The sequence below is a fragment of the Seriola dumerili genome, unplaced genomic scaffold, assembly GCF_002260705.1.
Source record: "Seriola dumerili isolate Sdu_G_001 unplaced genomic scaffold, Sdu_1.0 BDQW01000291.1, whole genome shotgun sequence".
Lineage (NCBI taxonomy): Eukaryota > Metazoa > Chordata > Actinopteri > Carangiformes > Carangidae > Seriola > Seriola dumerili.
Genome location: NW_019174546.1, coordinates 4,815,203 through 4,841,693, shown reverse-complemented (window position 1 = coordinate 4,841,693; position 26,491 = coordinate 4,815,203). Strand labels below are relative to the sequence as shown.

Sequence of the window (26,491 nt, the reverse complement as noted above, 5' to 3'; positions counted from 1 at the left end):
AGATTGGCTTCACAGAACGATAAGTGTGAGTATCTTAAGAAATTTAGGGAATCACAGAAATATCTTACCCAACACTACTCTGCATAAATCCCCCTTACAGGATAACCCCTCTAGGTCATTCAAGCAAAAAAATAACAAAAAATGCAATCATGACAGGAAAGATTATATCTTCCTGCTTCTAGATTCAAAACTTGAGCCCCAAGATTTTAACCAGATATGTGTTTTAAAAAAAATTACCTCCGGCTCCGTGGGCAATGGAACAAATTTACCTTCCACATCAGCCATTCAGGGCTGAGGATGCTTGACGTTTTGGCCTGTGTTATTTTTCTGTGGATTTTAGCACCCAAAGGAACTTCCATGTGGTAGGAATTTTATTGGCTGATGTAAGGATTTTTAGAGTCAATATGTTAAAATGTGATTTTTTTTGGGGGGGGCCAATAAATAAAGCATTTTTCCGCTGTATGTTCTTGGCAGTGTGACGGAGGAAGCCTTTAGAGCTTTGTTGAAGCGGCTCAAATCAATATTTTCCTATTAGCAATGACTTGGATGACAAGGTTACAGTAGGCTATGTGTTTTTATGAAAGGGGCTGCTTGTTGTAGTGATGAACCCACAGAGTATTATTATCTGACTGCAGATCACTCCGGCTCTACGGAGTGATTTAGTGTTGTTTAACTTGTTATGGTTTCACCGCTCGACGGTTCAGTCTCACTGCTCTAATTGGCATAATTTCCACACATGACATTGTTTTCTTGAATAAATAAATAAATAAATACCCACTGTACACTACCTGTCCAGCACCAAATGGCAGAGGTGGCAACAAGCTGCTAAAGAGCCATATATTTCCTTAAGGCATTGGTGGAGACCCAAAGCAGAGTTAAAACAAGAGTGACTATTGGATTAAAGTCATCAGATGGCCCAGAAACACAACTCCAAATGAATACAAATCAATTTGATTTCACAATCATAATTGTGATTAACTTGCATTTGGATATTTCTGATTGTGTTGACTTTTTGCATGTAAAATTGGTTTGAGTTCTCCATTTTCAATTATAAATACCTTAAGAGTTAAGGTTTAAGTACCTTTGGTGTGAGTGAGTCATTTTCTGTGGAATCACCTTTCATTTTCATGCTGAATACCAACCAAAGTTGGACCAGCTGAACTTTCCACATACAGAATACTGAACACAACATGATTCACAATTCACAAACGCCACACAGTCTCAATAAGCTCTTCCAGTCCATCATATGTACCTCCTCATATAAGACTGTACATGGTGACTAAAGAGTGGTCATTGTCATAACCAGGAAAGCCACATGACAGCGCTGATGTCTGATGCATGACTGGCTCTCTGTCACCCTACATCCTCACCCGAACTAATGATGACCTTTGATTCCCAAAAGATGTCAAGAGATGAGAGAAAAAATGCAAACGCACCCAATTAATTTAGAGTGAAGAGGACTGGAACGTGTGAGCACGTCATGCTGCTGGAGTGAATGGTGAGGTGCTCCAGGAAAGACAAAGCTCAGTATAATTAGGATTCAGGAGGCCCTTTGTCAAAGATAATTAAAGCTGACAGCCACTGTGGAGTAGAGAGGAAGGGAGCAGAAAACCCCTTCAAACTACAAGCTTCACTTTAACACAGTCTCTACATAGTCATTCAGTCTCTACACGTCACACACACACACACACACACACACACACACACACACACACACACACACACACACACACACACACACACACACACACTCAAATGCATGTGTATANAAGCTGACAGCCACTGTGGAGTAGAGAGGAAGGGAGCAGAAAACCCCTTCAAACTACAAGCTTCACTTTAACACAGCCTCTACATAGACACTCAGTCTCTCACACACACACACACACACACACACACACACACACACACACACACACACACACACACACAACCTGCAGTGCCATTCATCATCTCAGCTTGCTTGGAAACTGCATACTAGGCAATAAAATAGATGACAGGCTAATAGAGACAATAAAGACAGTTGTGGTATCTACACATCCGGCCTTTTGAGCCTGAATGAACACTATCATTATTAGAGGTGACGGTTTCAGCTGTGTGCAGACAGCTCACATCTCACCTTCTCACAGATGTGTGTGAGGTCTGAGGAACCACCTTACTCTTTACCACTGAAGTGGAAATTGTCTGCATAACAGAGTCACAACAGAACAACGATTCTGTCCTTTATTTGGCTTCACACATATACTACCCAAAATTACCACACAGATAAACATCAAATGTTTACCTGTGTGACACTTTGTAACTTGCTGAGCAGCGCCCCCTGTGGCCACGGGTGGCAATTACAGGATAATGGCACACTGAATTTAACTTATTTTAAAGCTACACTAATAAATATTTTTAAACTATCATTCATCCATCCATTATCTATACTGGAGCTAATCCCAGCTGACATTGGGCGAGGGCAGCGTACACCCTGACACATAGAGACAGAGGCACTTTAGAGTTGCCAATTAACCTATTGTGCATGTTTTTGGACTGTGGCAGGAAGCCGGAGGAAGCCGGAGAGAACCCAGGCAGGCACAGGGAGAACATGCAAACTCCGCACAGAAAGGCCCCAGGCCCAGGGTTCCAACCCAGAACCTTCTCGTTGTGAGGCGACAATGCTAACCACTGTAACAGCGAGCCATCCTTTACACACACCAATGGATCAAATTACAATGTGTAATTTGAAAGATATTGTGCAGCGATGATCCCACTGGGAATTATCACCCAACACTGAGTTCTGTGGATTTTTCTAATCTGGTTTAGCTTATTGTTTTGGTTTTTCAGGAACACATCAGGAGGAGCACTTTGCAGCTATGGAACCATATATCCATCAGAAACAAAGCAGAGCTAACAAGAGAGCGAATGTTGAACTGGCCAGAAACATGTTCACCACACAACTAATTAATTAATTTGCCTTACAGACATAATCATTAGGTAACGTGCATTTATAGTAAGTGGAATAGGTGTAGTGTTAAATTTCTTGATTTACTTTTGCAACAAAAACACCTTTACATTTCTCACTAATGTCAGTTACACAGCAATATCACATAAGCTACTGATCATACCAGTCCAAAGACTGTGGCAGCAAGCCCCCCCCCCCACCGAGTGTACTGAACTGAGCAAGTGTTTCATTTTTGAAATTCAGCTTTTCAATTTAAAGAGGCAAAACATGTCATTTTTCTTTCAAACATTGAACACTTTAACTACCTTGTTATCGTTAATGAGTAACATTTCGTGATTGATGTACTTTCTTTTGGCCTTATATAGTGTAATGAATGCAGAAATAGGGAAATGACTAACCACTGTGCATTTATATTTCTGTTTTAGACAGTTTCTTTTCAAATATCAGACAACTGTTACTGCCTAATTCCTCGTTTGATGAAAGTACGAAGATTTCAATGTTAAATAATGCACTTGTGACATTCCATGACACATCTTCACAGTCAAAGGATATGACCTATTTGTCTTCTTATAAACTCTAAACACATCCGAAAGCTCTTTCTGAAATAATGAGACAAACCGTAGACTGTTACATTTATTTTGACTCTAAAAAATCATTTCTTAATCATCATGCAAATGAATCTATCCTGTATATTCTCCCCGTCCAGTACAGCCTGCAGGAATGGAATATTTTAACCAATTGTAGACGTACTGGAGGTTTTAAGCAGCATCACATTTTCTTCAACTGTACCTTTTTTTTTTTTAAGCTTGGCATTGACATATACAATCTATCTCTCATACTCACAAATACACAGACTTAGAGTAAATACATCTTTCAAAACAGGAACAATATTAGATGAAGCCACATTTTTCATACTAAACTGAAACATGGCTCTGACTTCATTTCTTCATCTCCAGTTTTGTTTTGTTTTCGGACACAAAACAGTGCCTTGTGTACTGTCCACCAATGTCCAAGTGAAATTGCTGTAGAGGCTGAAGTGCGTCGTCATAGAGACCACCAGAGCCGCCGTAGAGAAGGCACTTATTAGTGACAGATAAATGGTGATTGGCTGTGTTCTTTGTTGTGGTGGTTGGTGAGCTCCTCCCTTTGAGAATTGTAGGAAAAACAGATATGGAAATTTAAGAATACTGGTGGGTGAATTTCTGATGGAACTCTTTGACTTTGTTCAGCAGGATCTGCAGCTTGTCCGTCGGTGGCAAGATCGTCATCCTGACCGGGAGAGTAGTAGAAAGGAAAGACAAAAATTAACCGTTAATGTCAGTGATTAACAACAGGATGCCTTGGCAAAGAGTTAACGATTATTATGGACGAACTACTTAAGAATTATTATTCAGTAACTGGAGAGAGTATGAAGGGGTAATATGACATCATCATTCTCTTTTCTTTACAATCAGTTGCAAGTTTATTAGGTTCACCTAGCAAAAAGCAATGCAAAAGATTTGTTTTAACTAGGTGTACCTAATAAACTGGCAACTGTGTGTATTTTACAACCTGAAGTGGTAGGTTCCATCCTTCTGGCCAAAGCCGCTTCCAGGTACAAGGCAGATCCCTGTCTCCTCCAGCATCTTCATGCAGTAAAACATATCTGGCTGCTGACCTATGTCCTAATAGAGAGGAAAGGGAACATGATAAAGTATCTGAGACTTTATATTCTGCTTTTTTGGGACTATTATTATTAAGCAATTTTTTTAAGTGTAGTTTTGCTATTACTGTGATCCTAGTACAGCCTTCATACTATAAGTATTGTATGCACTTTTTTGTAACATTCCCAACACTTTATTATTTTCCTTCCACTGCATTCTGTTTTTGATTCATTACTTAAATTTAGTGGGAAGGACTTTCAATTTGCAGAAGATAAAATGACAGGAGACCAAATGAAAGCAGAAACAGATCAACTGAGCATATCTTTGCAACCAACAGTCCATTCCTGTATTTCCATTATAGAAATGGTAATCATGATTTATTTATTTTAAAATTATATTATTTTTTGGGGCATTTTTTCCTTTAATTCGATAGTAGCAGTGAGAGAGAGAGAGACCAGGTGACCCGAAAAGCTCTTCATTTTCAATCATTTGTACTGTTTTTTCATGGTGACAATTTTCCCCTTTTGTCCGTGTGTTTCAGAGTTATTTCAGTACAGGTGCCCATCGGCTTTGAGTAAGGACATTTTTTCCAGCTGTAAAAAGGCAACTGAAGGTTGATATTAACAAAAAACAAAGAGAGATGAATAGTACTTGGAGGTAAAATAAATCTGAAGCATATCCTCTGGATCAAAAGCTTTTGTAAAACACTTTTCCAATCTTTTTAAGTGATCGAGGACAAGCTCTGGGTTCGCGCATTGTTTTGGGGAAAAGCACATGCAAGAACAAGTTATACTACAACTGTGTGATCAGGCTGGTCTGGACAGTCACTGGGATTGATCAAGTGTCGGGGGGTCAGCTTTGCTCTGACCTTATCCTCTGTAAGGCTAATCAGATTCTCAGTGGCTTGGCTCATCCGCCATCCCTGAAATTCCTACTGAGCAGTCAACCACGGGACAGACTCGAAACCGCAAGCTATCGGAAATCATTTGTTCCCTTTAGCAAAGGGTGGTGGATGCAGAGTGAACCTGGTTAAAGTGTTATTTAATCCAGCATAGTGTAGAGTTCGAGATGTTGCTCTTATGTCTTGCTGCACTGTTTCCCAAATTTAATTTCATTGATTGGTTTTGGTTGTTTGTATTGGAACACAGGTCTTAAAGGATCAATGGGTGTTGAGACCATGAAGAGAAATAGTAAGTGAAATAATAATAAGTTGACCAAATAATACGTTGTAGATTGGTAGGAGTGTAGAGATAAAAATATATATATATAACTGCATAATCTATTTTATTCCTCTCCTGATCAATACCCCTGAAGCAAAAATACAGTCAAATTTGAATCATTGAAAAATTTATAAAAAAGACTGACCATGGCCTCTTTGATGGCTTTTTCAGGGATGGTTATGCGAGGGAAGGAGTACATGGCACCCTGCACAGGATTGCAGCTGATACCTTGCACAGTATTGAGAACTTGTTCTGTAAGCTTGGCCTTCTCTGCTAAGGTACTTAGGGTGGCTGTGCGCTCCTGGATGTGGGAGAGAGAATAAGAAGAGGATAGAGAGAAAAATAAATTAAACCAAAGAGAGACGTTACTAGAATCAGAAACCACTGGCAACTACATTTGCACTGCCTGTGACTGAGTGCACTAGAAACATTCATCTTATGTAGCAATACCCTGTCTTATCAAGCTCAAGGTGGTCCGGAGGAAATCTCAGCCACAGAAAATGGTATTTGTAAGTCCTAAAGCAGTGTGAAAATGACCAATTCTGGAAAGGGTTTCAGCACCATTAAGTTGTCCCCTGCCTTACATCATGGGTTTAAAATTAAAAAATGGCCCACTGTGTCTCTGGCCTTTTTTTTTTTTTTTAATGAAGTTTTCTGCTTGAATCTCTCCAGACTTCTGTGAGTTCCACGAGACGGACGAATGCCCATGTCAGACACTGTACAAAAAGTGTAAAAAGATCATATGAATCTTTTTACACACAAGATAATTTTTCCACACCTACAGGAAGTCATGACGGGGTTTCATAAGTAATCCATATGTACACTTCCCAAAGCGGTTTCGTGCAAGCTTTTGGAAGAACTGTTATGATACAACGACCATGATAATGGTCGTTGTATCATAAGTCCAACTAATTTGTCATCAAACAGAAATATAGTGGTTTATAATGGAATAAAATGCATATTCACTGTATTACTAAGTAATTTCAGTTTCACAGAGATTCGAGATAAAACTGAGTGTTATGCATGCAGTCATTTTTACACAGCAACATGGACATGTGACAGGGGACTGATAGTACATTGCAGAAAGAATGTGTAATCTTACAGGTGCCAGTTAACTTCATTATATAAACAATAATTCATAACAACATATTATGTTTAATCATATTATATACTGTATTGGTGAATTGATTATCTGTTCCACCCCTAGTATGAATAATGAGGGCTGTAGGATGAAAACTGCGCACCTTGATGAAGTTGTCATATGAGGGCTCCCCAGGCTGCGGAGGGTTGACCACCAGGTCCATTAGAGCCTGACCGGGGACTGGAGGACACAGACGGACCGACACCAGCTTAGTCAGCTGGGCCTTCACGTCATCGTCCATGTTGATGATCTCCATGTAGCCTCCACGGAAACCACACCTAAGAGAGAGACAAAAACATTATGATGTGACCTAGTAGCACCAAAAATGTGTGCAAGAACAAAAAGACAGAAAGAAACACAACCAAACACACACAGAACTAGTTGTTAACATTGTGGTCATGACTCCTGACGGATTTATCCCAGCATGAAAGTGCGATGACTTACTCTCCCATGTAACACTTTGAAGTGGAGTGGAACGATGCCAGTTCCACTGTATTTGAGTACTCTGGGCCCATCTCAAACAGAACCTTCTTAAAAGAGTGGAACTGGCAACCATCAGCATACACATTATCCTGGTACACCTGGGTGATGGGGACAGAATGAAATATATCACAGGGTGAAGTGGACAATAAAGCAGGCAGACGTTAAAAAGATATGCAGAGACCGTACCTCATCAGCCATGAGGAAGAGGCGTTCCTTTGCTGCAAATCGGATTACATCTTCAATGCACTCTCTGCTCTGAACCTGACCTGAGAGAGAAGAGGAGGCTCATCATGGAGAGGCATTTGAAATTGGTGATTAAGTGGGCAGCTATATCTATTTGCTGCCATCTAGTGGCTCCTCTTTGAAGAGCACATGAAATCTGTTGACATAAAACTACAACTAAAGGGAGACACGCTGTATATACGTTATGCAGGGAGATTTAATTTAAAGTAATTGAACCTGACATCATAATTATATTAATTTTCACAGATAAAAATTTGAAGTCTACCAGTGGGGTTTCCAGGGTTGATGATGCACAGGGCTCGAGGGTTGCAGTACTGCCGAGCTTCATCCAGGGCGCGCTGCAGCTCGCTGATGTCCATACTCCAGCACTTTTCCTCATTAAGGTAATAGTTGATCTGCACAGCGCCAAGTTCGGCCAATGCAGCCGAATACAGGGGATACTGAGGTATGGAGATCATGACGCCCGTACGGGCCGCACCTTCACCACACATCAGCAGCTTCAGCATCGTCTGACAGGGCAGGATGGGGAAGGCAAGATATGTTATATTGCATTATACAGAGAGGTGTCAGTATAACACAATACAATTCAACAGCATTCCAAACGACATCCTCCAAAATGACCATACGGTTGAATCAACCCCTCTCTGGAGCAGTTTCAACACAAACTGAACATTACAACCTCCATGAAGGGAGGATTTATTGTCGAGCTGTTGCGTTAGACTGCCTTCATTATAGCTAGATGTACGATTAAAAGTACTGAAGAGACACAAAGTCAGGAAGTCAAAATGAGAGGTGCTTTGTACCACAATGCCGTCGCTGGCCCCTGTGGTGAGGTAAATGTCGTCCGGGTCGCAGTGAACGCCGCCATCCCTTCGCTCAATGTAGCGGGCCACATCCTGACGCACAGAGTCTATGCCCTGACTGGCGCTGTAGGAGCCTGAGGGAGATTCATGTGGAGACAACTTATAGCTTTAACACAACAAAGCACCACCAGAAAGCACAACTGAACACCCAATGAGACATATAAAAAGAAAGTGATAATAAGCAGCCAGGGTTACATCATGCTTGCTGTGTTTGCTCATACACACCCATACTGTTCCCTCCACAGGACTGGAGAATGCGGTGTGCTCTACTTTTAGCATCCTCTGGGAATGTGCTGTCATTCAATAGTTCAGGGTAGGAGCATAGAGCCAAGACCTTGAAACAAAGGGAAGTGTGAGTACAAAGGGTGGAAGGGACAGAATGTAAAATGCTGCACCCATTACTGCGTAAGACTGATTGACACCAACTTATCTAAGGAGGAAGAAATCACTTTTTAGTCATTCAGAAGTCAGAGGGGAGGTGCTATATTTAGATGAGTTTAGATGAGGTTTGGGGGGTTGGTGAGGGTGGGGGGGGTAGGAGCAGACCTGTCGGAAGAAAGTGATTGGCTGCTGGCCCATAGCATGCGCGTCACCAATGTTGGCCTTGATGACCTCAGCAAATGGCTTCTTCATTCCCTGCATAACATAAACACAACACACAGAAGTGATTATATATCTGAAGAATGGAAGCAAAAGTGCGAACAGTGAGAGCGTTTATTCTCTTTGCATACAAGCAATTATGTAATTTACTTTTTTTCTGAATTTTACAGTGACCTCCCATAAACAAACCTGACTCAAAATGGGGGTTGGCTGAGAGCCCCCACTGCACCTAAACAACCTTGACCACATACCTTTTACTTTCCTTTGGATATCTTGTTCCAAATGTTGTCTTTGACTAAAATTTGGCACATGTGATACAACAGATTTTCTGCTTCTACTGGTGTTAAATTAAGTTTATCCAAACAAGTAGCTTTACTCCACAGAGTCATTTCCAGTTTTTTTTTTTTTAAATGAAATTTTACAAGTCAGATCTTCTGAGTAACAGTGTCAGCTGTTCATTCTCGATGCTAACTTTCCATATTTTTCTCATACACACTTAATGATATTCACCAATGTCAAAGTGGAGTACAATTCTTTACTGACAGAAATGAAGAAAATTTTATGCAAACAAACATCTAGTCCAGATGTTGAACTGGGTTTATTAGGGAGCTTACACTAGATTGTATTGGAGATAGAAACCATATGGTAAAAACAATTTAGTGCATTTGCAACAAGTTTGACGCTGATATTGTGTGCAAACAGCGGAACAAAGTTTCAACCTGAGAAAACTTCCTTATTATACTGATACCACTAACCTTCTGACCCATAAACACAGAGACATACATTTATAGAGAGGCCTTTAGCCTCATTTAGTGAAGGCTGAGAAAGAACAGGATTTATGACAGTAAAGCAGTGGTGAATCGAAAGTAAAAAAAAATACTTTGGAGAATACATTGTCAACATTCAGGTATCAATTTACTGTCCTCCAGGACAATGATACAACATTTCAGCTGAGATCACTGACAGAGGACAAACAACCATGCAGGCAACCACGTGCACAAACAAAAGCACGCACACACATTCATGCAGTTAACACCAGATGTTAGGAACAGCGTGAGGCTGCAGAGAGGCCACAAGTGGAACCGCACGCTCTCCCCCTGCAGAAATCAAAGCAGCTTGTTTGTTTGTTTTGTCCAATTCAGACTTCAGATTTTAGAGAGCGCGAGTCTCTGGCTCTCTCATTGGTCACACATAAGAGGCGTCTCTCAGTCTCGACCAATAACATTATACGCGGAGAATAACACCCCTAGGTCAAAAGTACCGCCCATTCATGAAGGAGATCTTTTAGAAACAAACTGACCTCTGCTCCTGGGAACAGACTAGAAAGGCCAGAGCTTTTTGTCCTCCATCACTGATAACAGTCCAGCAAACAAAGCTGTAGTTCCAGCAGAAGGTGAAGCAGTGCTCTCGATGCAAAGATCACGCAGTATTTCTTTTTACTCCCAAGGAATTACAGAAAAGACTTTTTATTCATTCATTAACATTTTTTTCAGCCACTCGATACCAGATACATCCAATATTCAGACCAATCTTGTTTGAAATGCAAACTCAGCATGGCTTCTATAATTTAAAACATTTTAGAGGTTTGCATATCACATTTCATTCTGGCAGAATATGTGGAAAGAATCTGACAAAAACTAGCTTTGTGTATCGATGGTCTGTCCTGACAATAACTCTCTCGAAAGGTCCCCATTCGCTATCAGCTAGCTGCTCACTGGGACAAAACAAAGACCACGAAGTAACAACTGCATGTGAAGCCCTGTGTACTTGTTAACTGGTGCACTCAGTTGGCTCAGTGTTGGTCTGGTTCTGCTCCCTATTAGGAAAAGCTCTGAACAACCCATCTTTAGTATTGGGGGGGGGGGGGGGTGGACAAAAACAATGCCATGCTTGTACTGTAAATGAAGAGCAAAGATCTCACTTCCAAAAAACAAGGTGTGTAGGAAACAGGAGTAGGGGATCACAGTGTGTGCATCTGTGTATGTGTGTGCGCGTGCGTATTTAATTCCCGGACAAAAGAGAGAATACCACTGTGACCTGTTTCCCAAGGTAACACAACACCATCCAACACTGCAACTTGGTGAGGAGGAGGCTGTAAAATTAAGAGGAATGTGTTTTGACTAAACTTAGAAAAACAGTTGAACATCCATTAAAATCTAAGTTCCGTTCTTCTGAAGACTTTTAACTGAGAAGACTGTAGCTGATTATTTGTAGTACATTTCTGCCTTCTGACTTGGTGCTCTACTACTGAAATTGTGCAGTTAATGAACAAAGAAACGGCAGTGCTTCTGTCTTAAAGGGAAATGTGATGAATAAAAATGTATTAGCAGCTATAATAAGGATAGCAGTTATTTTATTGGTCCTCTGAAAATGCTCCCATCTCTCAATATCTTGGCTGGATTTGCAATTTCTTTCTGCTTTCTGAACATCTAAATATCAACTTGATAATACCTGATCAACCTCTTGTACAATTGAGAGGAAAATAAATATCCTACAGCAAAAGGGTCGGCTGCAAATAAGCACTGATCAGAACAAACAGAGCATAAAATCTTTGGTGCAAGTGAACCATCTGGTTAAAAAGGTCACTACTGTCATTACAGCTGCTGCAGGCCCATGCCACTGAGCTTTTCACCTGTGCAAGAACCTGTTCGCATACTCATCCCTTCCTGAGCAAAGCACTCAAGAGAGGACAGTTTTCACACCAGACTGCACTCGGTACACTAACAGCTGGTTGCCACATCACCAGAAACAGTGCCAGAGGAGGGGATCAGATAGTGCTTAAAAAAAAAAAGAAGGGGAATGCACAAATGATCTGGATTTACAGTGGCAGTAACTTTGAAAGGACCTAGAATATATAACATATAAAACACATTTACAGCCGCAACTATGTTTATGTTTTGCCAAGTTGGACAGTTTGATATTTTGGACATTAGGAATTTTCAGAGGTTGACTGACACATATCATCACTGGGTCATCAGACGGTGAAACACGATAGTACAACCAGACTGGACAGAAAAAACACAGTCAGTAGTTCAGACTATGGACTTTCACCTCTCTCTCTTTCCATGAGCAACTAAGATTAAAAAAACAGGAGAGGATGAAAAAGCAATGAGTGTGACTTAAAAAAACACATGAGTTAGAGATTAACATTGAGGACCGGACAGAAAGGGATGGTGAAATTTGTGGGTACAGCACATTATCTGGATCATACCGGTCTCCAAATTGTCTGATATGATGAACTTTCTCAGGAATCACTAACCAACTGATGGACTTTGATACAAGGGTGGAATTTTCTTTGGGGATAATGTTTAGATGGTAATGGTGAGAACATAATTAGGAAAGGAAATCTGCTGATCTGTAATTATAACTAATGAAAGACACAGACTGGATCTGTGCTTAGCCAAAAAAAACACAAGCATTCATCAGGAGCAAATAGGCATGAAGAGCCCCCTTTAATAGAGTCAAAGCTGCGATGTAATTTTAAAACAATTTACATTTTCAGTAAACATAAAAAGGCTATGCGACAGTTTAAGCCTGTCTGGTGAAGTACTTTGTCTTCTTATTTACAATCTGCTGGGCAAACTTGCTTGTGCTAGTCTACACTGCCAGAGTCTATGCAGCGGAATAAGCCTATAACGGGCTGATGTAATGAAAGAAATACGACACAAAATATATTTAACATGTAAGGAGATGAGAAGTGGGTTAAAAAAAGGAGAGGTCTGGTGCAACAGAGGCTCCAGGTGGCATTCACACTGAGATCAGACAGCTGGTTTTACAAACCTCTGAGAGCTCCCTCTCCAGCTCCACAGCTCGCTGCACGATGGGGCCCCTCACGGCGTACTCCACTTTCTTCACCGTGGGGTTCATGGTGTCGATGGTCAACACCTTGGCCCGGGACACCATTCCATTTTCAGACATTTTCTCTTTGGGGAGCCCGCGTCGCGTCGCACTCAAACTCGATAAGGCTCTGCCGGGAGAGGAGGACAGAGGGGGAGAGGTCAGTGAGCGGACCCTGGGACCATTGCCGAGCCGCTGCGCTGCACCGCTACCGGCTAACAACTCGTTTCGCCCCCGGCTTAAAAGCCGAACGCTTCTGGGTGTTAGCAACTGCATCCGTGAGGCTGACATATCGCACGGGGTTTGTTTCAACAAGTGGAGCAACTTTAAAAGCCTCTGCGGTTCGACAAAGACCTGCACGGCGCCGGTCGCTTCACTCGAGAGAAGTGAAATCAAAGTTGTGCAAGTGGAGCCACCGCGCTCCTAAAAGTGACTAAGCATTCAGACCTTTGAACCTTAGAGGTGATAGTGCTCATGGGACTTCGACAAATTTATATTGAAGTCGCATGAAGTTTCTTAGGACCCTGACTGCACCCACGTACACTGACTAAACTTTTCTCGCTGAAATTTTTGGGGTGCATTCCCTGCACACATGGCAACACTACAACCAGCGAGCGTATCCCTCCCCTTTGTGTGGCTTCATGTCCACCGTTATCCCACCCCCTCTTCTCCCGTATCCCACGCACCGTGAGGCTGTCAGTCAGGGTCGGTTCTCCGGTTACTGAGCCTGAACTGCTCTGGACTACAGACCTACTGGCTCAGAAAGATATAACCAGCGAACTGATGCAGTTTCCAACTTCCAACCCCGGGCTTACTGCACCGCGCCTCACTTTTTGTCCTGAGAGCTCCATGCGGTTTGGGTGGAGACTTTGAAGGCTGCTAAGTGAAGAAAATAATTATGAATGCTCCTCCTATCTGGACTGGACTTGTTTCCTCCATCTGCTGGGGTGGTTTAATGCAAATTCCTTTGACAAAGTCTGTATTATTCCTGCCATCAGAATAATTTTTAAAAAAAAAATAAAAAAAAAATCACATTAAAAGTCTACACATAGTGGCTTTGATGCAAGAAAAAAAACCTTCCTGGAATATTCCTACAGGCCTGTAGTTAAATGTATTGTGTCATTGTTGCTCCTCAGTGTTTATAGGCCCTTGATGGTGGGGTTAAACTGATAAGGTCAGGCCTAATGGCACTGGTTCAAATTTCACATTTCTCAGGTTGAACAGGGATGGTCCTGTTCTCCGACAGCCTCGCCTCACTCACAGGTACTTCTACATACAAAATGAGCATAAAACTGGGATTAGAAACTACTTACTGGGATGTTACTGATCCTCAGTGTGACTTTCAGTGAAACTCTGCCTTCACACTGAAAAGTGAGAGAGCGATAGGTTTCTTGAAATTACCAGCGCAGATATAAACAAGACAAAACACAGCAATTATCATGCCAAGGTGTATTCATTAAATAATTGTGTATGTGTTTTATCAATAGTCTATTATTACACTATTATTACAGCATTATGTGGTGTGGACTAGAGATAGCTTTGTTATTTTTTTTACATCTATAAGTGTGAGTTATAGAACAGAAGTCCTAGCAGATGCCTTTAGATTTTCTTTACTTAAAGTTCAATACACTTAGCAGTCTACTTCATCCATACTGTCCACTGTGTGTCAGCTGTCAAGAAACTGTCTGAGATATGAAATAGACATCTTTCACTGACAAGCTGTTTAAATTGAAATATTAATATTACAACCACTGAGCTGCATTTGCTTCATTTTTGTAAGTGGTTTATGATATTATTTGCAGTTGCACACTTATTTTGCAATGAAAGGTTCAACCAACAGAGTGCAAACCTTACCACTATCACATCAGCTGTAAGAATAATGGGAATAAATCACTCAACAATACAAAGGCCCATAGAAAGTAATAGACTATATTTAGGATCAGAACTCAAGCAGACAAATAAATTACTTCATCTTTTTTGAAGCTAAATGATTCAAAATTTCAGAACAATAAACAGCAGGCACTTATTTATCCCAGTGCAACTTTTCACATTATTCCTTAGGCTAATACATTTTAAAACCCAGTGCAACCCTAGTGATAATGTTAGTTAGTATTCAGTGTGCCAACGGAATTTGAACTGCAATCTAACCAGCTTTCATTGCTGTGACAGTTTAGCCTTGAAGCCAGTGAAGTTAGACACAATTGTGAGAGTGACTGTTCTCTTAAATGCAAAACAAGCCTAAAAGAAGTTCACTTTGGTATGACATTTTCAACAGTTTTCATACTTTCATAATTCATACTAGATTAACAGTGATACATTTTTCTACTGAACAGCTCTCATGAGTGGTCAGTTAATCATTGTCTTCATAAAAGATGAACAGATAAAAGCTGATTTTTATGCCTCTACTGTAGATCTGTTAGTCAACATGTAATTTTATGTTTGCAGTCATCAGGAAATATACTGTATATGGGAAAAACTAAATATCAGCAGTGAATTCAGATTACAGGTGAATGGCTATTCACCTGTTCACATATTATGAGGTGAAACATGGTAGGTTTCCCCAAAATTGAGATGTTATAGCAAAGTGAACTGTTCAATTAAAACCGAGTGGCTGCAACTATATCAGAGAGAGTCTGTGTGGCCACTGTGCGGAGTGCAAAGGTGGGGACTGATGATGGGATAAGCAGGAAGAGCTGATGCTGCGCTGTCTGAAGTCCATAGCTTTTGCACTCCTCTGTAACTAGGTAGCACTGTAGCGGCTGGTGTGAGAATCCAAGGACAAAGTCTTCAGTGTTGCTTCTCTGAGCCCTCTCCTCTGGGGAGACACACAATGTCTCCTCCTGGCTGAAGTAGCGTGTTGTGCTGAAGATATAGAACAGCTTCAGCAGCTCCCAGCAGCGGGCCTTGGAGGGTAAAGGAGGGTCACTGTGCAGATGGTTAGTGGGAGTCCGCACACAAGAGACTGACCGACGTGTTTCACGGTTGATGAGAAGAAGTGCCAGCACATCAGGGCGCAGGGATACAGATGCTGGTAAACAGCGCTCTCCAACAGCCAGGCAGTCTCTCAGGGTCTCCACCAGGGGTGACCAGAAACGACACACCAGCCCACTCTCTGCTCTATGCAGGGTAGGGGTAGGACCGCACAGCACACACACATCTGCTCCAGGGAGCAGCTGGAAGCGGAGCAGGCGATGGGCCACGGTGGGGCTGCCATGAGGAAGGAAAACTGGGTAATCACAAGAAGCTGATCCAGAGGCTGAGAGGGAGCGAATCAAAGCAGAGAGCAGCACAACTTCCTGTGGTGCTAGGCGCCACCACTTCTCAGTTGCTGCAGTTATTCGCCCGTGGACAATAAGGCAACCAAACTCACTGTCCGCAGCCTGAGCAAAGCCATCCACAGCTTCTTGAAGAAGAGCAGGGCTTGGAGGCAGCAGTGAATCAGCGCAGTGTGTCAGGTTGCCCAGGATGCCCTCTTGCCTCTCCTCCAACAGCTGATCAATGAGGCTGAAGCAGGATCGCAAGTCCCTTTTCAGCCTCTCAACATTCCTCATGTTGGCCAACTCATCCTGCCCCAACACCAGCACCATGCAGTTCCACACATTTTCCAGGAGTCGTTGTAAACGCACCTCCTCCTCTTTGCTGCTGCCTGCACCACTTTGTCCACCTCCACTCACAGCGATGAGCATCACACTGTCCTGGAAAACTCTCCACACCACCTTCCCCCCGCCTTCAGTCTCACAGCAGGACAACACTACTCCCTGACCACCTCCAAACATGTGAACACCATTCAGGGAGCCGATGACAGAGAAGGGCAGCTGTTTGGCGGCTCCCCTTGTGAAAAGAGGAACCCCGCTGCTGGCTGTGAGGCAGAGGAGCTGTGTTGACCCGTCCTGGAGCATCATCATTGGGTTTAGCTAGCTGTGGTTCACTGTTGCATGCACGGTCAACAGAGTAGCTTTTCAGCTGCAGCAGATTGTTGAACCAGTCAACTAACGATCTTCGATGATCTGATTGTATAATGAGAATCATTAAGTCAAAAACTGAACAACTAGCACGTTATAGCTATATCTGGCTCTAGTGTTGCATCATGAAGGGTGAGCATCTGGGTGAGCCGTTAGCGTTACGTACCGTTAAACCATTTTCCTGAAGCTGGCTGAAACGGCAACGACAAGACAAGATATCATGCAGCAATTCTATCTATCATGACCTGAGCAGACACCTACCGTCGGCTCTCTAACCAATTGGTCTTGTTGGCTAACTGTATTTAACATGCTAGGTTAACAAAAGAAGTTACCGTCGTTTCCACAGTAACGCTGTCCCATGATTCATTCTTCAAGCTGGTGAAGACAGATTCATCCGGCTGGTCGAGCGACAGTTATGAGTTACGAGCTCTGTTGTAACCGCTGAAGCAGCGGGAAAGAAGACCGACCTGGGTTCAGTCCCAGAGCTCCTGGAAGTGTTGTTCACATGGATCTCTAGCGTCCGTTTGATCACTTCTCGCGAGACTCCAACCACCCCGCGGATGGCGCTGCGATACTAACATTCGATGCGATTACTTTATGATTAGAAGTAGTATTTTTCCTTTGTCAATGTTCAAATTATAAATGGTGAATGTGACGATTGTGCTATATTTGTATGTCTCAACAGATCATCATGCAAGTAACGCGCATTATTATAATATAGATTAAAGGACATTTTGTTACGATCATGATCAATGGTGGAAAGTAATCAAGTACAGTTACTCAAATACTAGCCAATTTTTAGGTACTTGTGCTTGTACTTGTACATATATTTCCATTTTATATTATTTTTTACATTTACTCTACAGCGCCCCAAAGTTTTCAATATTAAATAAATAAATATTCATTATGAAATAAATAATCAAATGAACAAATAAAATACATGAACTATTACATTTTGAAAGAAACATTTAAAATAATTTAATCTTATTAGATATTATTTAATTATATATATATTATTTAGTTTTATGAGTCTTCATTTCTTTATGATTTTTGTTATTACAAAATGTTCCTTTGAAGTCCATTTATGATAGCATTCCCTCCCTTATTTCAGACCAGATTTTATTTTATGTCACATACACTTTTTAGTTAGCTGATAATATCTATGTTATTTTAAGGACAATTTCTATTGTTGTATTTCTACTTTACTCAAGTAAAGAATTTGAGAACTCTTCCACCACTGGTTATAATCCTCTACAACCCAATTTGGCAGTCTGAAAGTTTATCACAAAAGTAACTGGGCCCAAAATTATTTTTTTTAATGTTTTTCTTCATTTTGTAACGCAATTTAAAACATTGGTAATGCAGTGTCTTCAGAGCTAACATTCATTTTGTGGATTTAATGATCTAAACCTCAGCTTTCTCCATTATTATATCTGGAATACATTAAATGCCTCTGGCAGCACTCTGTCAGCAGCCTTTCACAAGCAGTTATGTCCATCATGCAATGCTGTCAAACAGCTGAAGAGCAGACAGAACAGAAAATGCGATATCGATAAAACCTTTGAGTAGGAAAGAATGTTTTTTATTCATTAAATACAAAAAAGTCCAGAACAGTGATGACTAAAATAGAACGATAGAAAAGGCACAATAATTTACTCAAAAATCACACTGTGCCATGAAAAATAAAACGGTCTCCTTTCTTCTACTGTGGCTGAAAATAGATGGTCATTTTCCTGACAATGTGTTCTACACTCCAGAGATCCCGTGGCAGTATAATGGCTTGGCATGAGGAGCAGTGTTGAGGTCAACTTTTCCCTGTAGCATCAAAATGAAGGCCTGCAGAACAAAAAATAACACCAGAGACAAAAATAGACAACATGTTAGACACTGGATTTGATTTTTAATTAGTTTAAGTTCAACGGTATTTGTACAATTAGAGACACATTACGATTTCTCAACAGTATAATCAGCTACCAGCCTTTTAACTAGATGCAAGAGTAGTGATGACATTGCACCTGCTTTAGCCTCCTTGCAATGGTGTCCAGTATGTTTTAGAATTAATTTTAAATTCTGTTGATTTTAAAGGTTCTTCATGGCCTCTTTCCACGCTATATATCTGACCTCGCAGACACACATGAACCGGTACGTAGCCTGAGATCCTTAGGTAGTGGCCTTTCATCTGTTCATGACGAGCGGCTGAAAGCTAGAAGTGTCAGAGCATTCTTAGTCAGAGCCCCAACGCTAGTCTCTATTGTGGAGGGAACTGTCAACCTTGAACAGCCATCTTTTAAATCAAAATACTTTTAACATAATAAATTGGAGTCCTTTCACTGAAAACACTTAATTTTAAGAGGCACAGAAGGAACACCTGCCTAAATTCAAGGAACTCTGACTAGCATTTCAGCGATTCTTCAGACCGTTATGCAAAGCTATTAAAAAAAAAGTCACACCAGTTGCTTGTGCTGGATGTATGTGTCTGAATACATCGAAAGGGTGGCAGACTCACCAATGAATACAGTGGTTTCACAAGAAGGAGCAGACCTTCTGCGGCCTGAAGGGGTTGGTGCTAGAGGACACACCAGTGAGCAGTGGGTCCTGCAAAGCATTCTGGATGCAAAACTGTTGAAGGTCTGCAGCTGCCTGGGAGACCTGGTGACAAAAGATGTACAAAAATGCAACCCATGACATTGGGTTAGATTAGGGTTGCAAAAACAGATGGGATCGGGGGGGGTTCCAGTAAAAACAGTTTTATAATGATAAATGTGGCTATGGAGGGAGCATTTTAAAAACAAAAAAATAACCCAGATGACATCATCAAAAGGACAGTACTGAATTACATTGTGGAGATTTTAGGATCCAGCGTTTTTTAAGCTTGATTCAACCTCGAAATTTAAAGTCGGGATATCATAGTTCCTGCTGTTTAAATTTAGACTCACTTCTGAGTAGGGCTGAACAATTAATCAAAATCACAATATGGCCAATTGCAGTATCCAAATCGCAGGGGCAACAGTTTTTTTGATAGGTAAAATGTGTCACAACATACCATAAATAAGGCATACCATACCAACATACCATAAATGTAGTGCAACACAGACGCCCCAGCCTACAAATGATCATTATCATTTTTTTCAGTGAAATTGAAATGCAAAAATGAGCATTCTGACTGAAATTGTGAATCGTATCGCAATCACAATATCTGCCAAAATGTAATATGATTTTTTTCCCCCCATATCATTTAGCTCTACTTTTGAGTCTCCAAACTTTATGGAAATGGACTTCTGGAATGCTTTAAATATTTCCCATATTTATGTGCAAGAAATCAAAACCATGAGGGAATAGAATATTATATGATTTGTTTACAGCTGTAATGATTAGTCAATTAGTCAATTAACTGATGGAAAGAAAATGAACCAACGACTCTTGATAATATATTAATTGTTCCAGTCATTTTCAAATGCTTTCTGGTTCTAGTTTCTCAAATGAGAATATTTGCTGCTTTTGCTTGGTCATGAATGATAGCAAACTGAACACCTTGAAGTTTTAAATGTTGGTTGGACAAAACAACACGTGAAGATGTCCCATTCGACTCTATGAAGTTATGATGGGCATTTTTCACATTTAATTTATGTTTATGGATGTAACGATTAATCGAAGATTAACCGATAATGAACACAAATTAGTTGCAGGGCCTAGTTTTTTTCCCCAAATGCAGTGTGATGCATGAAGTGCATGAATGTGCTACTGAAACCTTGAAATGTTTGAGTCTTCAAAAACATCCATTATTGATGATCCCCTGCATTCGAATATCTGTGATACTCCCTTAATATTTATCTGTTTTAATCTTATTACTTGATTTAACATTTAATCCATTCAGTCAGTTTTACTCTTAAGTGATGTTACGATAGGTTATAAATCCGGACTAGTATTTTTTTAAATTAATAGCTAGATATATACTAGCTGCCACTAGCTTGAGGTCTGAACATTATCTGTCCTTTGACAGTAGTTCAGTGATTCACCTCAACATTGTATCAGACTTCTTTTTTTTTTTTAATACTTCCTTTCTTTTCGAGCAACGCCCTGGTACGCCTGTTGACTATGGGCTAACTTAGCTAACTGCTGCTAGCCTCTGGCAATAGCTAGCGTTGCTAGCGGATCGGGGTAACGATCGAGATTTCTCTCGTTATTTGGCAGAAAAACAATAACCCCAACAATTACCTTCACTCTGTGTATGCTCGCCTCGAACCGGAGCTGCTGCACGACTTTTTTCATGGCTACAAGATTTGAGGAACTCGACATTCTCGAGGTGTTTTGTGAAAAAATAAATGCCGAGCGGTGGGTGGGATTCTGGGCTGGATGCTGAGACAAAAGCAAAGATGATGACATCCGGATTCCAGTTATTCACACTTTGGATTGCAACTCCGATTGAAATACACTAGTGGGCGACAAATTACAGAGAAAATAATGCATTTCATTAAAAATATCTTTATTGTACTGTTACACCAGCAGGGTAGATCATTATCATTCTAATGTCAATGTATGCTTCCATTAAAACTCATAATTTATACATTTACAATATGTAAACATTAAAGTTATTTTAAAACTAAAACTTAAGCATTCCATATAATCAGTATGTCCAAATCTCTACTTGGTAGATACCCTCCCCCCGATTGTAGCTTAGAGTCTGAATTGTCAGTGTTGATTTGTTTGTAAAGAAAATAAATGAACAATGTCAGATTAAAGTGCTTTCTTATTTGATCAGCTTTGGTGAAGTAATGATGTGTGCATGTCCATAAAAAAGGCAACAATGAAAAACACAGTTGCAAAAACTGAAGTGTTCTTCAGTGGTGATGGAACTCAGCCATGGATTGATGCTAAAGTCCACTGTGGAGACACATTTTTTTTGAAAAGGCACTGGTTGTTCTTTAAGTGAGAATGTTCTCATCTTCACCCAGAGAGAAGATACTCAGGTCTCCACATCGAAATCTGTTTTTTGACTGTGCATGTTTATCTCCATCTTCAGTGGTGCTGGACTCCTGCCAGCGTCCCCGATTTGAATGTCTGGAGGAACTGACATCGAAAAATACAGATGAATGGTATTAATGTGTGACATGGTGCAAAAACAGCCAGCAACAGGTCAATTTCTCCAAATACAGTGAATATTAATTACAGCAGTGACTGAATAGTACCTGCCGTCTGGTATTAGGCGAAGTGTCCGGTACAGCTCAGTTGTGGATGGCACACCAGCACTTTGTGTAGGTTTAGGAGTGGAGAAGGTAGCGTAGGTTGATGATTTGGTCAGTTCAGCTTTCGTGGAAGACATCCTCATCTCTGGCTCACTTCCTGCAATGCAGGGGATATTGAGATGAAAAAAAAATTAAGTTGTTGGTGTTTAAAAATACAATATTAGTCAAACATTTCGTATTGTTTAGGTTTTCATTTTTATAATCGACAATTTATTTTTTAGTTTTCATTGCACTGTGCCAAGCGCAATTGATATACATCCTCTCTAAAAAGACTAATTAATGTTCAAGTATACCAATTAATATATGTTTTACTGCTCTTATTCAGAAAATGCATACATTTGTATACAATAAATTTTCTGAATGTGCCCAAGCAGTACATAGGAAATGAAAAAGACTAAGATCAAGGTCAGTCCTACCAGTTAATTTGTGCTGATTATATACTGCATATACACATTGTGACTATATTATAATTTTTTTTTCTTCTGAAAAAATTACCCAAACCTACTGATCGATAAGGCACTTTGACCATCAGATGAGGAACATCTCCTACGGTCTGTAAAGGGAGTCATGTTCAAAAACTGATTCTTGAGCCAAGACGCACGGTCCTCCTCAAAGGCCTTTTTCTGTTAAATGCAGAAACAAATACAAAACAATTACAACACCACAATACATGATGAATAACATTACAGTACCACATCAGGTGACTCAAGTACCTCTCGCCCCAGGCGAATAGCAGCCTCTGTGAAGTTCTTTCTCTCCCTCTCAAAGTTTCTCTTCTGTTCCTCAAAGAGCCTCCATTCCTCTTTGAGTCGCTCTTTCTCCTCCAGTGTGTAGCAGTCGTTAAGTAGAGCTGCAGTCTCGTCATCAAATGATGTGTTGAGTTGTTGCTGCAAAGGAAGAAACAGACAGACACCTTTATCAGTTTAGACCAAATTATTCTTTAGAATGCACAAATTACATTCAATAAAGTACAAGCGACATGTACTTTATCTAAACTGTTATTTCATCCTTTAAACTGGTAATGAGAAGCCTTATGTCTTAGTAAAAATCTGATAAGCAAATGTTTAACATGCACAGACCTGCTGAAAATCTCTTGTCAGCAGATACTGACCTGGAGGAGTTGTTGTTGTGCATGAATGAACTCTTTGCACTGCTGGACTTCACACCTCATCCTCTCCATCTCATCCTCGTGGGTCTCCCTTGGTATCACCTCTTTATTGGACTCTAGCTGATTTTGCACTTGAGATGCTTGGAAAACAAAAAACATAAGAGAGTTGTTAAACTGAATTTTCTTCCAGGTATACGTCAAAACATTTAATCTATAAAACCACCACCACAAGAAATTTAGTAACTTTTACAGTATTTCAGGGTATGTGAGAGTCCTGTGATTACCTTGGCTGTCTAACTTCTCCATATGGTTCCTCAGTTTCCGCCACTGCTGGCGGATGCTGTTGGTGAGCTGCTCCCTAGCATGCTCACAGGATTGGTCCAGTGTTTCCCTGCTAGAGTCCCCCGTCTTCTCCTCCCCATCTGAATCCGCCTGAGCAAAACAAGAAGAAACAGTAACTTTTCAACATGGAACCATCTCATCTCATTAAATCTGATACACATGAGCATGCTCACAAATGAGGTTTACATGTAATGATTAATAAAAAAAATGATCAATTCAGTCAGAAAAAAAGCACCATTACTCAATAGTCCTCTCATCAATCTTCTCAACCTATCTAACAGGCTTCTTTTTTGTGCATTAGTACTGTGAGAAAAACAAAAAAAAGAGATTAAAAAATACCTGCTCCTGGCTGTCATCAGCACCGGCTCCTCTGGTAGAGGTCTGGCGTGGACTCAGGATATGTATCATCTCCTTTTTCATCTGCTGGAGGACTTTCTTGAGCTCAGCGTTCTCTAGCATCAAGGACTTCTGACTCGTCTCGTAGTCACTGAGCAAGGACTTGTACATCTCACCCTCATGACTGCATGGGGCAATTCACACATACAGTTAACCTGATTGATAATACACATTCTATCAGTTCTATGGTCAACACGTAACATGACACAGTACCTGGCTGTCACTTTTGCAGTCTTCCAGTGGCTCCTTTTTCCGTCAGACCTTCCCAAGCAATTCAGTACATCAATAGCTAAAACAGAAAAGCGAAAAACAAGTGGTTCTAAAATTTCCAGAAAAAAAGATGAAGAAGCTGCATACCATGTATTCAATACACACACCTTAGACTGATGTATATTCATGCTGAAGATCAGTACGCTTACCTAATTTTTTATCCTTTCTATCGACCAGTAGCTGGCTGAGTCGTTCTTTGAGCTTCGTAGCTTCTCTCTCTTTTCTCTTGGCATCATGACTGTACTGAGAGGCACGGCTGGCAATGATACTTTGGAGCTTCTGAACCTGCACAGTATAATTGAATCATGAGCACATTTGTGAGGCGTGTGCATACACTTCCAAACTTTGTAAAACTGAAAATATGCTGATGATAGGGGAAAAAAAGTAAGTCTACCTCATCTTTTTCTGTTTTTAAGCAACTCTGCAAAGTCTTTATTTTGAGTTGTAGCTGCCTCTCTGTCTCATGTAAACCCGACTTCTCCCTTATGGACAGTTCCAACTGATCCTGGAAGGAAATACATGTTCATTATGAGCACAGTCAGATGGTAATGTTTTGTATGAGCAATCAGTTCAGGGTTGAAGCTGCAAGAGTAGATTCCTGAGCAAACATGGATCAGGTATTTGCTATTATTATCCCCTTTCTCAAGAAATTGAAAATTGTGCTGTAAAAGTGTAATCCAAACTAGCATGCCACCATTCCTTACTCCTCAGTTTGATACTCATAACCTTGACTTCTTTAGCGGGTTTCGATAGAGAAAGTATGTTTAGTCTAGAGATATGGAAACATCGTTGCTATTAAAAATGGCTGGAATTTGTCCTTTTTTTTGCCTTTGTAGGGTAGTAGTTATACAGTACTTGCGAAGAGTGAAGGGCATCTTATAACTGTTGAGTCTCCTGTCTGCTTGCTAGTGGCCAGCAATCTATTACTGCACCTTTACCCCAGGACACAAAGATTACAGTCTGTGGTTACACTGAATTGAATCCAAAGAGATATGAAAAACTGTCTACTATTGAAAATGGACTAGGAATAAGAAGTAACCCCCCCCAATAATAAATGCCTTGAGTCTGGAATTGTTCATCTGTATGTGCTCCAAGGTGCTGCATTTCTTCAGCTGTTCTTTCTCCAGCTCCTCTAAAGTGCACATGTTTCGTCTGTGAATCTGCAGCAGCTCATACATGGCATTCAGAGCTGGCACCGTGTTCAGGCCAGCTCCCCCGGGTGAGCTGGCCTCGATACATGTGGAAGAGAGGCCCAGTGAGGCAAGCTCCTGTGAAAGAAAGAGGACTTTAGTCATTGTCCTGGTTTTGTAGTAATTATTATTTACAATCAATCCTATTGTGAAGGATGTACCTAGACAAATGCATTGTATTTTTAATAACAGATGAAGTAAACCTGAGTATTTCCATACCTGATTGATGTATATAATGCACTGAGGAATATTATCCTCTGTGCAAAAGGCACTTATCACACTGTAGGAGCTTTTGGACAGGGGCAAAGAAGAGTACATTGACACAAGGTTGTTTTGTCTTGATGGTGACATTGTCACATGTGATATGCTGGAAATCTCATAGTTTCCTAAAAAAGGACAGACACAGGACAATTATGTCAATTGTAGGTTCATTTTGAGAGGCTTGAATTAGGTTGCTGTTCCAAAATGAGAACAAAAATATGGGTCACCTCTAGCAGATCCCAAAAAAGCATAGCCAATGGGTATTTCCATATTTATAGTAATCTGCCAGATAAAGAGAAGAAAAAATACCTATAGATGTCTCTGTTGGCACACTTGTCCACCACTCTCCCATATCACCGACACATCAGGACACAGGGATGTGAGGTCATGAGTTATCAACCGGGAGGTGGATTAGCAGTCAGGCGCTGGATCAGAGGCTCCCACTGGATCAGAGCCCTGCAATGGAGCATCAGGCCATGTGATAGACCAGCAACAGATAATCTGGGCTGCTGCTTCATCCACGTAGGATTAACTGTCAGATGTGTACCAGTGGGGGTTAGATTGGGGTTTAACAGGGTCCTCCTATTGGTCACTGGTATCTAAATTGCAGTGTAGTAAAATGATCTCCGCTACAAGCCAATGGATTTACAAAGAGGAAATGAGGGAATCCATTAGTGAGGGGCTAAATCATAGAATATAAAATTCTAAAATAAAAAGTGTGCATGCCTTTTTTGGACTTTCGTGC

At 40.8% G+C, this 26,491-nt stretch overlaps 4 protein-coding genes across 9 annotated transcripts in view; all 4 read right to left on the bottom strand.

The window, feature by feature from the left end:
* Positions 1-3,564: 3,564 nt before the first annotated feature.
* LOC111230989 (alanine aminotransferase 2-like) lies at positions 3,565-17,355 on the bottom strand. 4 transcript variants are annotated; one of them, XM_022757907.1, is made up of 12 exons: positions 17,269-17,355; positions 12,918-13,104; positions 9,084-9,173; positions 8,763-8,871; positions 8,478-8,611; positions 7,940-8,183; positions 7,618-7,697; positions 7,393-7,529; positions 7,052-7,226; positions 5,953-6,108; positions 4,496-4,608; positions 3,565-4,213 (listed from the first exon to the last, which is right to left on the bottom strand). In XM_022757907.1, the coding sequence occupies exons 1-12, from the start codon at positions 17,301-17,303 to the stop codon at positions 4,123-4,125; spliced, it is 1,551 nt and encodes a 516-aa protein (XP_022613628.1). In that variant the 5' UTR covers positions 17,304-17,355; the 3' UTR covers positions 3,565-4,122. The 4 variants fall into 4 exon arrangements, with proteins under 4 accessions (XP_022613628.1, XP_022613630.1, XP_022613629.1 ...); XM_022757909.1 differs by lacking the exon at positions 17,269-17,355 and adding an exon at positions 14,288-14,308; XM_022757908.1 differs by lacking the exon at positions 17,269-17,355 and adding an exon at positions 13,661-13,759.
* On the bottom strand, positions 14,885-17,360 carry fuz (fuzzy planar cell polarity protein). 2 transcript variants are annotated; one of them, XM_022757910.1, is made up of 2 exons: positions 17,269-17,360; positions 14,885-16,981 (listed from the first exon to the last, which is right to left on the bottom strand). In XM_022757910.1, the coding sequence occupies exon 2, from the start codon at positions 16,877-16,879 to the stop codon at positions 15,572-15,574; it is 1,308 nt and encodes a 435-aa protein (XP_022613631.1). In that variant the 5' UTR covers positions 16,880-16,981; positions 17,269-17,360; the 3' UTR covers positions 14,885-15,571. The 2 variants fall into 2 exon arrangements, with proteins under 2 accessions (XP_022613631.1, XP_022613632.1); XM_022757911.1 differs by lacking the exon at positions 17,269-17,360 and adding an exon at positions 17,103-17,256.
* Positions 17,361-18,496: 1,136 nt separating this feature from the next.
* Positions 18,497-21,300, bottom strand: LOC111230972 (guanine nucleotide-binding protein G(I)/G(S)/G(O) subunit gamma-5-like). Its single transcript, XM_022757881.1, has 3 exons — positions 21,152-21,300; positions 19,443-19,585; positions 18,497-18,772 (listed from the first exon to the last, which is right to left on the bottom strand). The coding sequence occupies exons 1-2, from the start codon at positions 21,230-21,232 to the stop codon at positions 19,460-19,462; spliced, it is 207 nt and encodes a 68-aa protein (XP_022613602.1). The 5' UTR covers positions 21,233-21,300; the 3' UTR covers positions 18,497-18,772; positions 19,443-19,459.
* A 130-nt stretch (positions 21,301-21,430) lies between these two features.
* The window catches only part of LOC111230970 (afadin- and alpha-actinin-binding protein-like), a 6,185-nt gene continuing 1,124 nt past the window's right edge, over positions 21,431-26,491 (bottom strand). Inside the window, exons 2-14 of one of the 2 annotated variants that reach the window (XM_022757878.1) lie at positions 26,056-26,375; positions 25,705-25,871; positions 25,354-25,563; positions 24,690-24,800; positions 24,445-24,580; positions 24,239-24,314; positions 23,969-24,149; positions 23,572-23,719; positions 23,291-23,427; positions 22,893-23,066; positions 22,685-22,802; positions 22,123-22,276; positions 21,431-22,003 (exon numbers count right to left, since the gene is read on the bottom strand). In XM_022757878.1, the coding sequence (XP_022613599.1) occupies positions 21,859-22,003; positions 22,123-22,276; positions 22,685-22,802; positions 22,893-23,066; positions 23,291-23,427; positions 23,572-23,719; positions 23,969-24,149; positions 24,239-24,314; positions 24,445-24,580; positions 24,690-24,800; positions 25,354-25,563; positions 25,705-25,871; positions 26,056-26,098 (1,800 nt within the window). In that variant the 5' untranslated portion in view covers positions 26,099-26,375 and the 3' untranslated portion in view covers positions 21,431-21,858. The remainder of the gene's footprint in view (positions 22,004-22,122; positions 22,277-22,684; positions 22,803-22,892; positions 23,067-23,290; positions 23,428-23,571; positions 23,720-23,968; positions 24,150-24,238; positions 24,315-24,444; positions 24,581-24,689; positions 24,801-25,353; positions 25,564-25,704; positions 25,872-26,055; positions 26,376-26,491) is intronic. The other variant, XM_022757877.1, reaches the window with a different exon arrangement.

What these genes read in the sequence shown, in the direction of transcription:
- LOC111230972 (XM_022757881.1), bottom strand. Translation starts at nt 21,232, where the DNA reads ATGTCGAGTTCCTCAAATCTTGTAGCCATGAAAAAAGTCGTGCAGCAG. An exon ending in CGAGCATACACAGAGTGAAG is followed by an intron (nt 19,586 to 21,151) that starts GTAATTGTTGGG and finishes TTTTGTCACCAG; the next exon opens with GTCTCCCAGGCAGCTGCAGA.
- fuz (XM_022757910.1), bottom strand. Translation starts at nt 16,879, where the DNA reads ATGATGATGCTCCAGGACGGGTCAACACAGCTCCTCTGCCTCACAGCC.
- LOC111230989 (XM_022757905.1), bottom strand. Translation starts at nt 13,265, where the DNA reads ATGTCAGCCTCACGGATGCAGTTGCTAACACCCAGAAGCGTTCGGCTT. An exon ending in CAACCCTGGAAACCCCACTG is followed by an intron (nt 7,698 to 7,939) that starts GTAGACTTCAAA and finishes CTTCTCTCTCAG; the next exon opens with GTCAGGTTCAGAGCAGAGAG. An exon ending in TCAAAGTGTTACATGGGAGA is followed by an intron (nt 7,227 to 7,392) that starts GTAAGTCATCGC and finishes TCTCTCTCTTAG; the next exon opens with GTGTGGTTTCCGTGGAGGCT.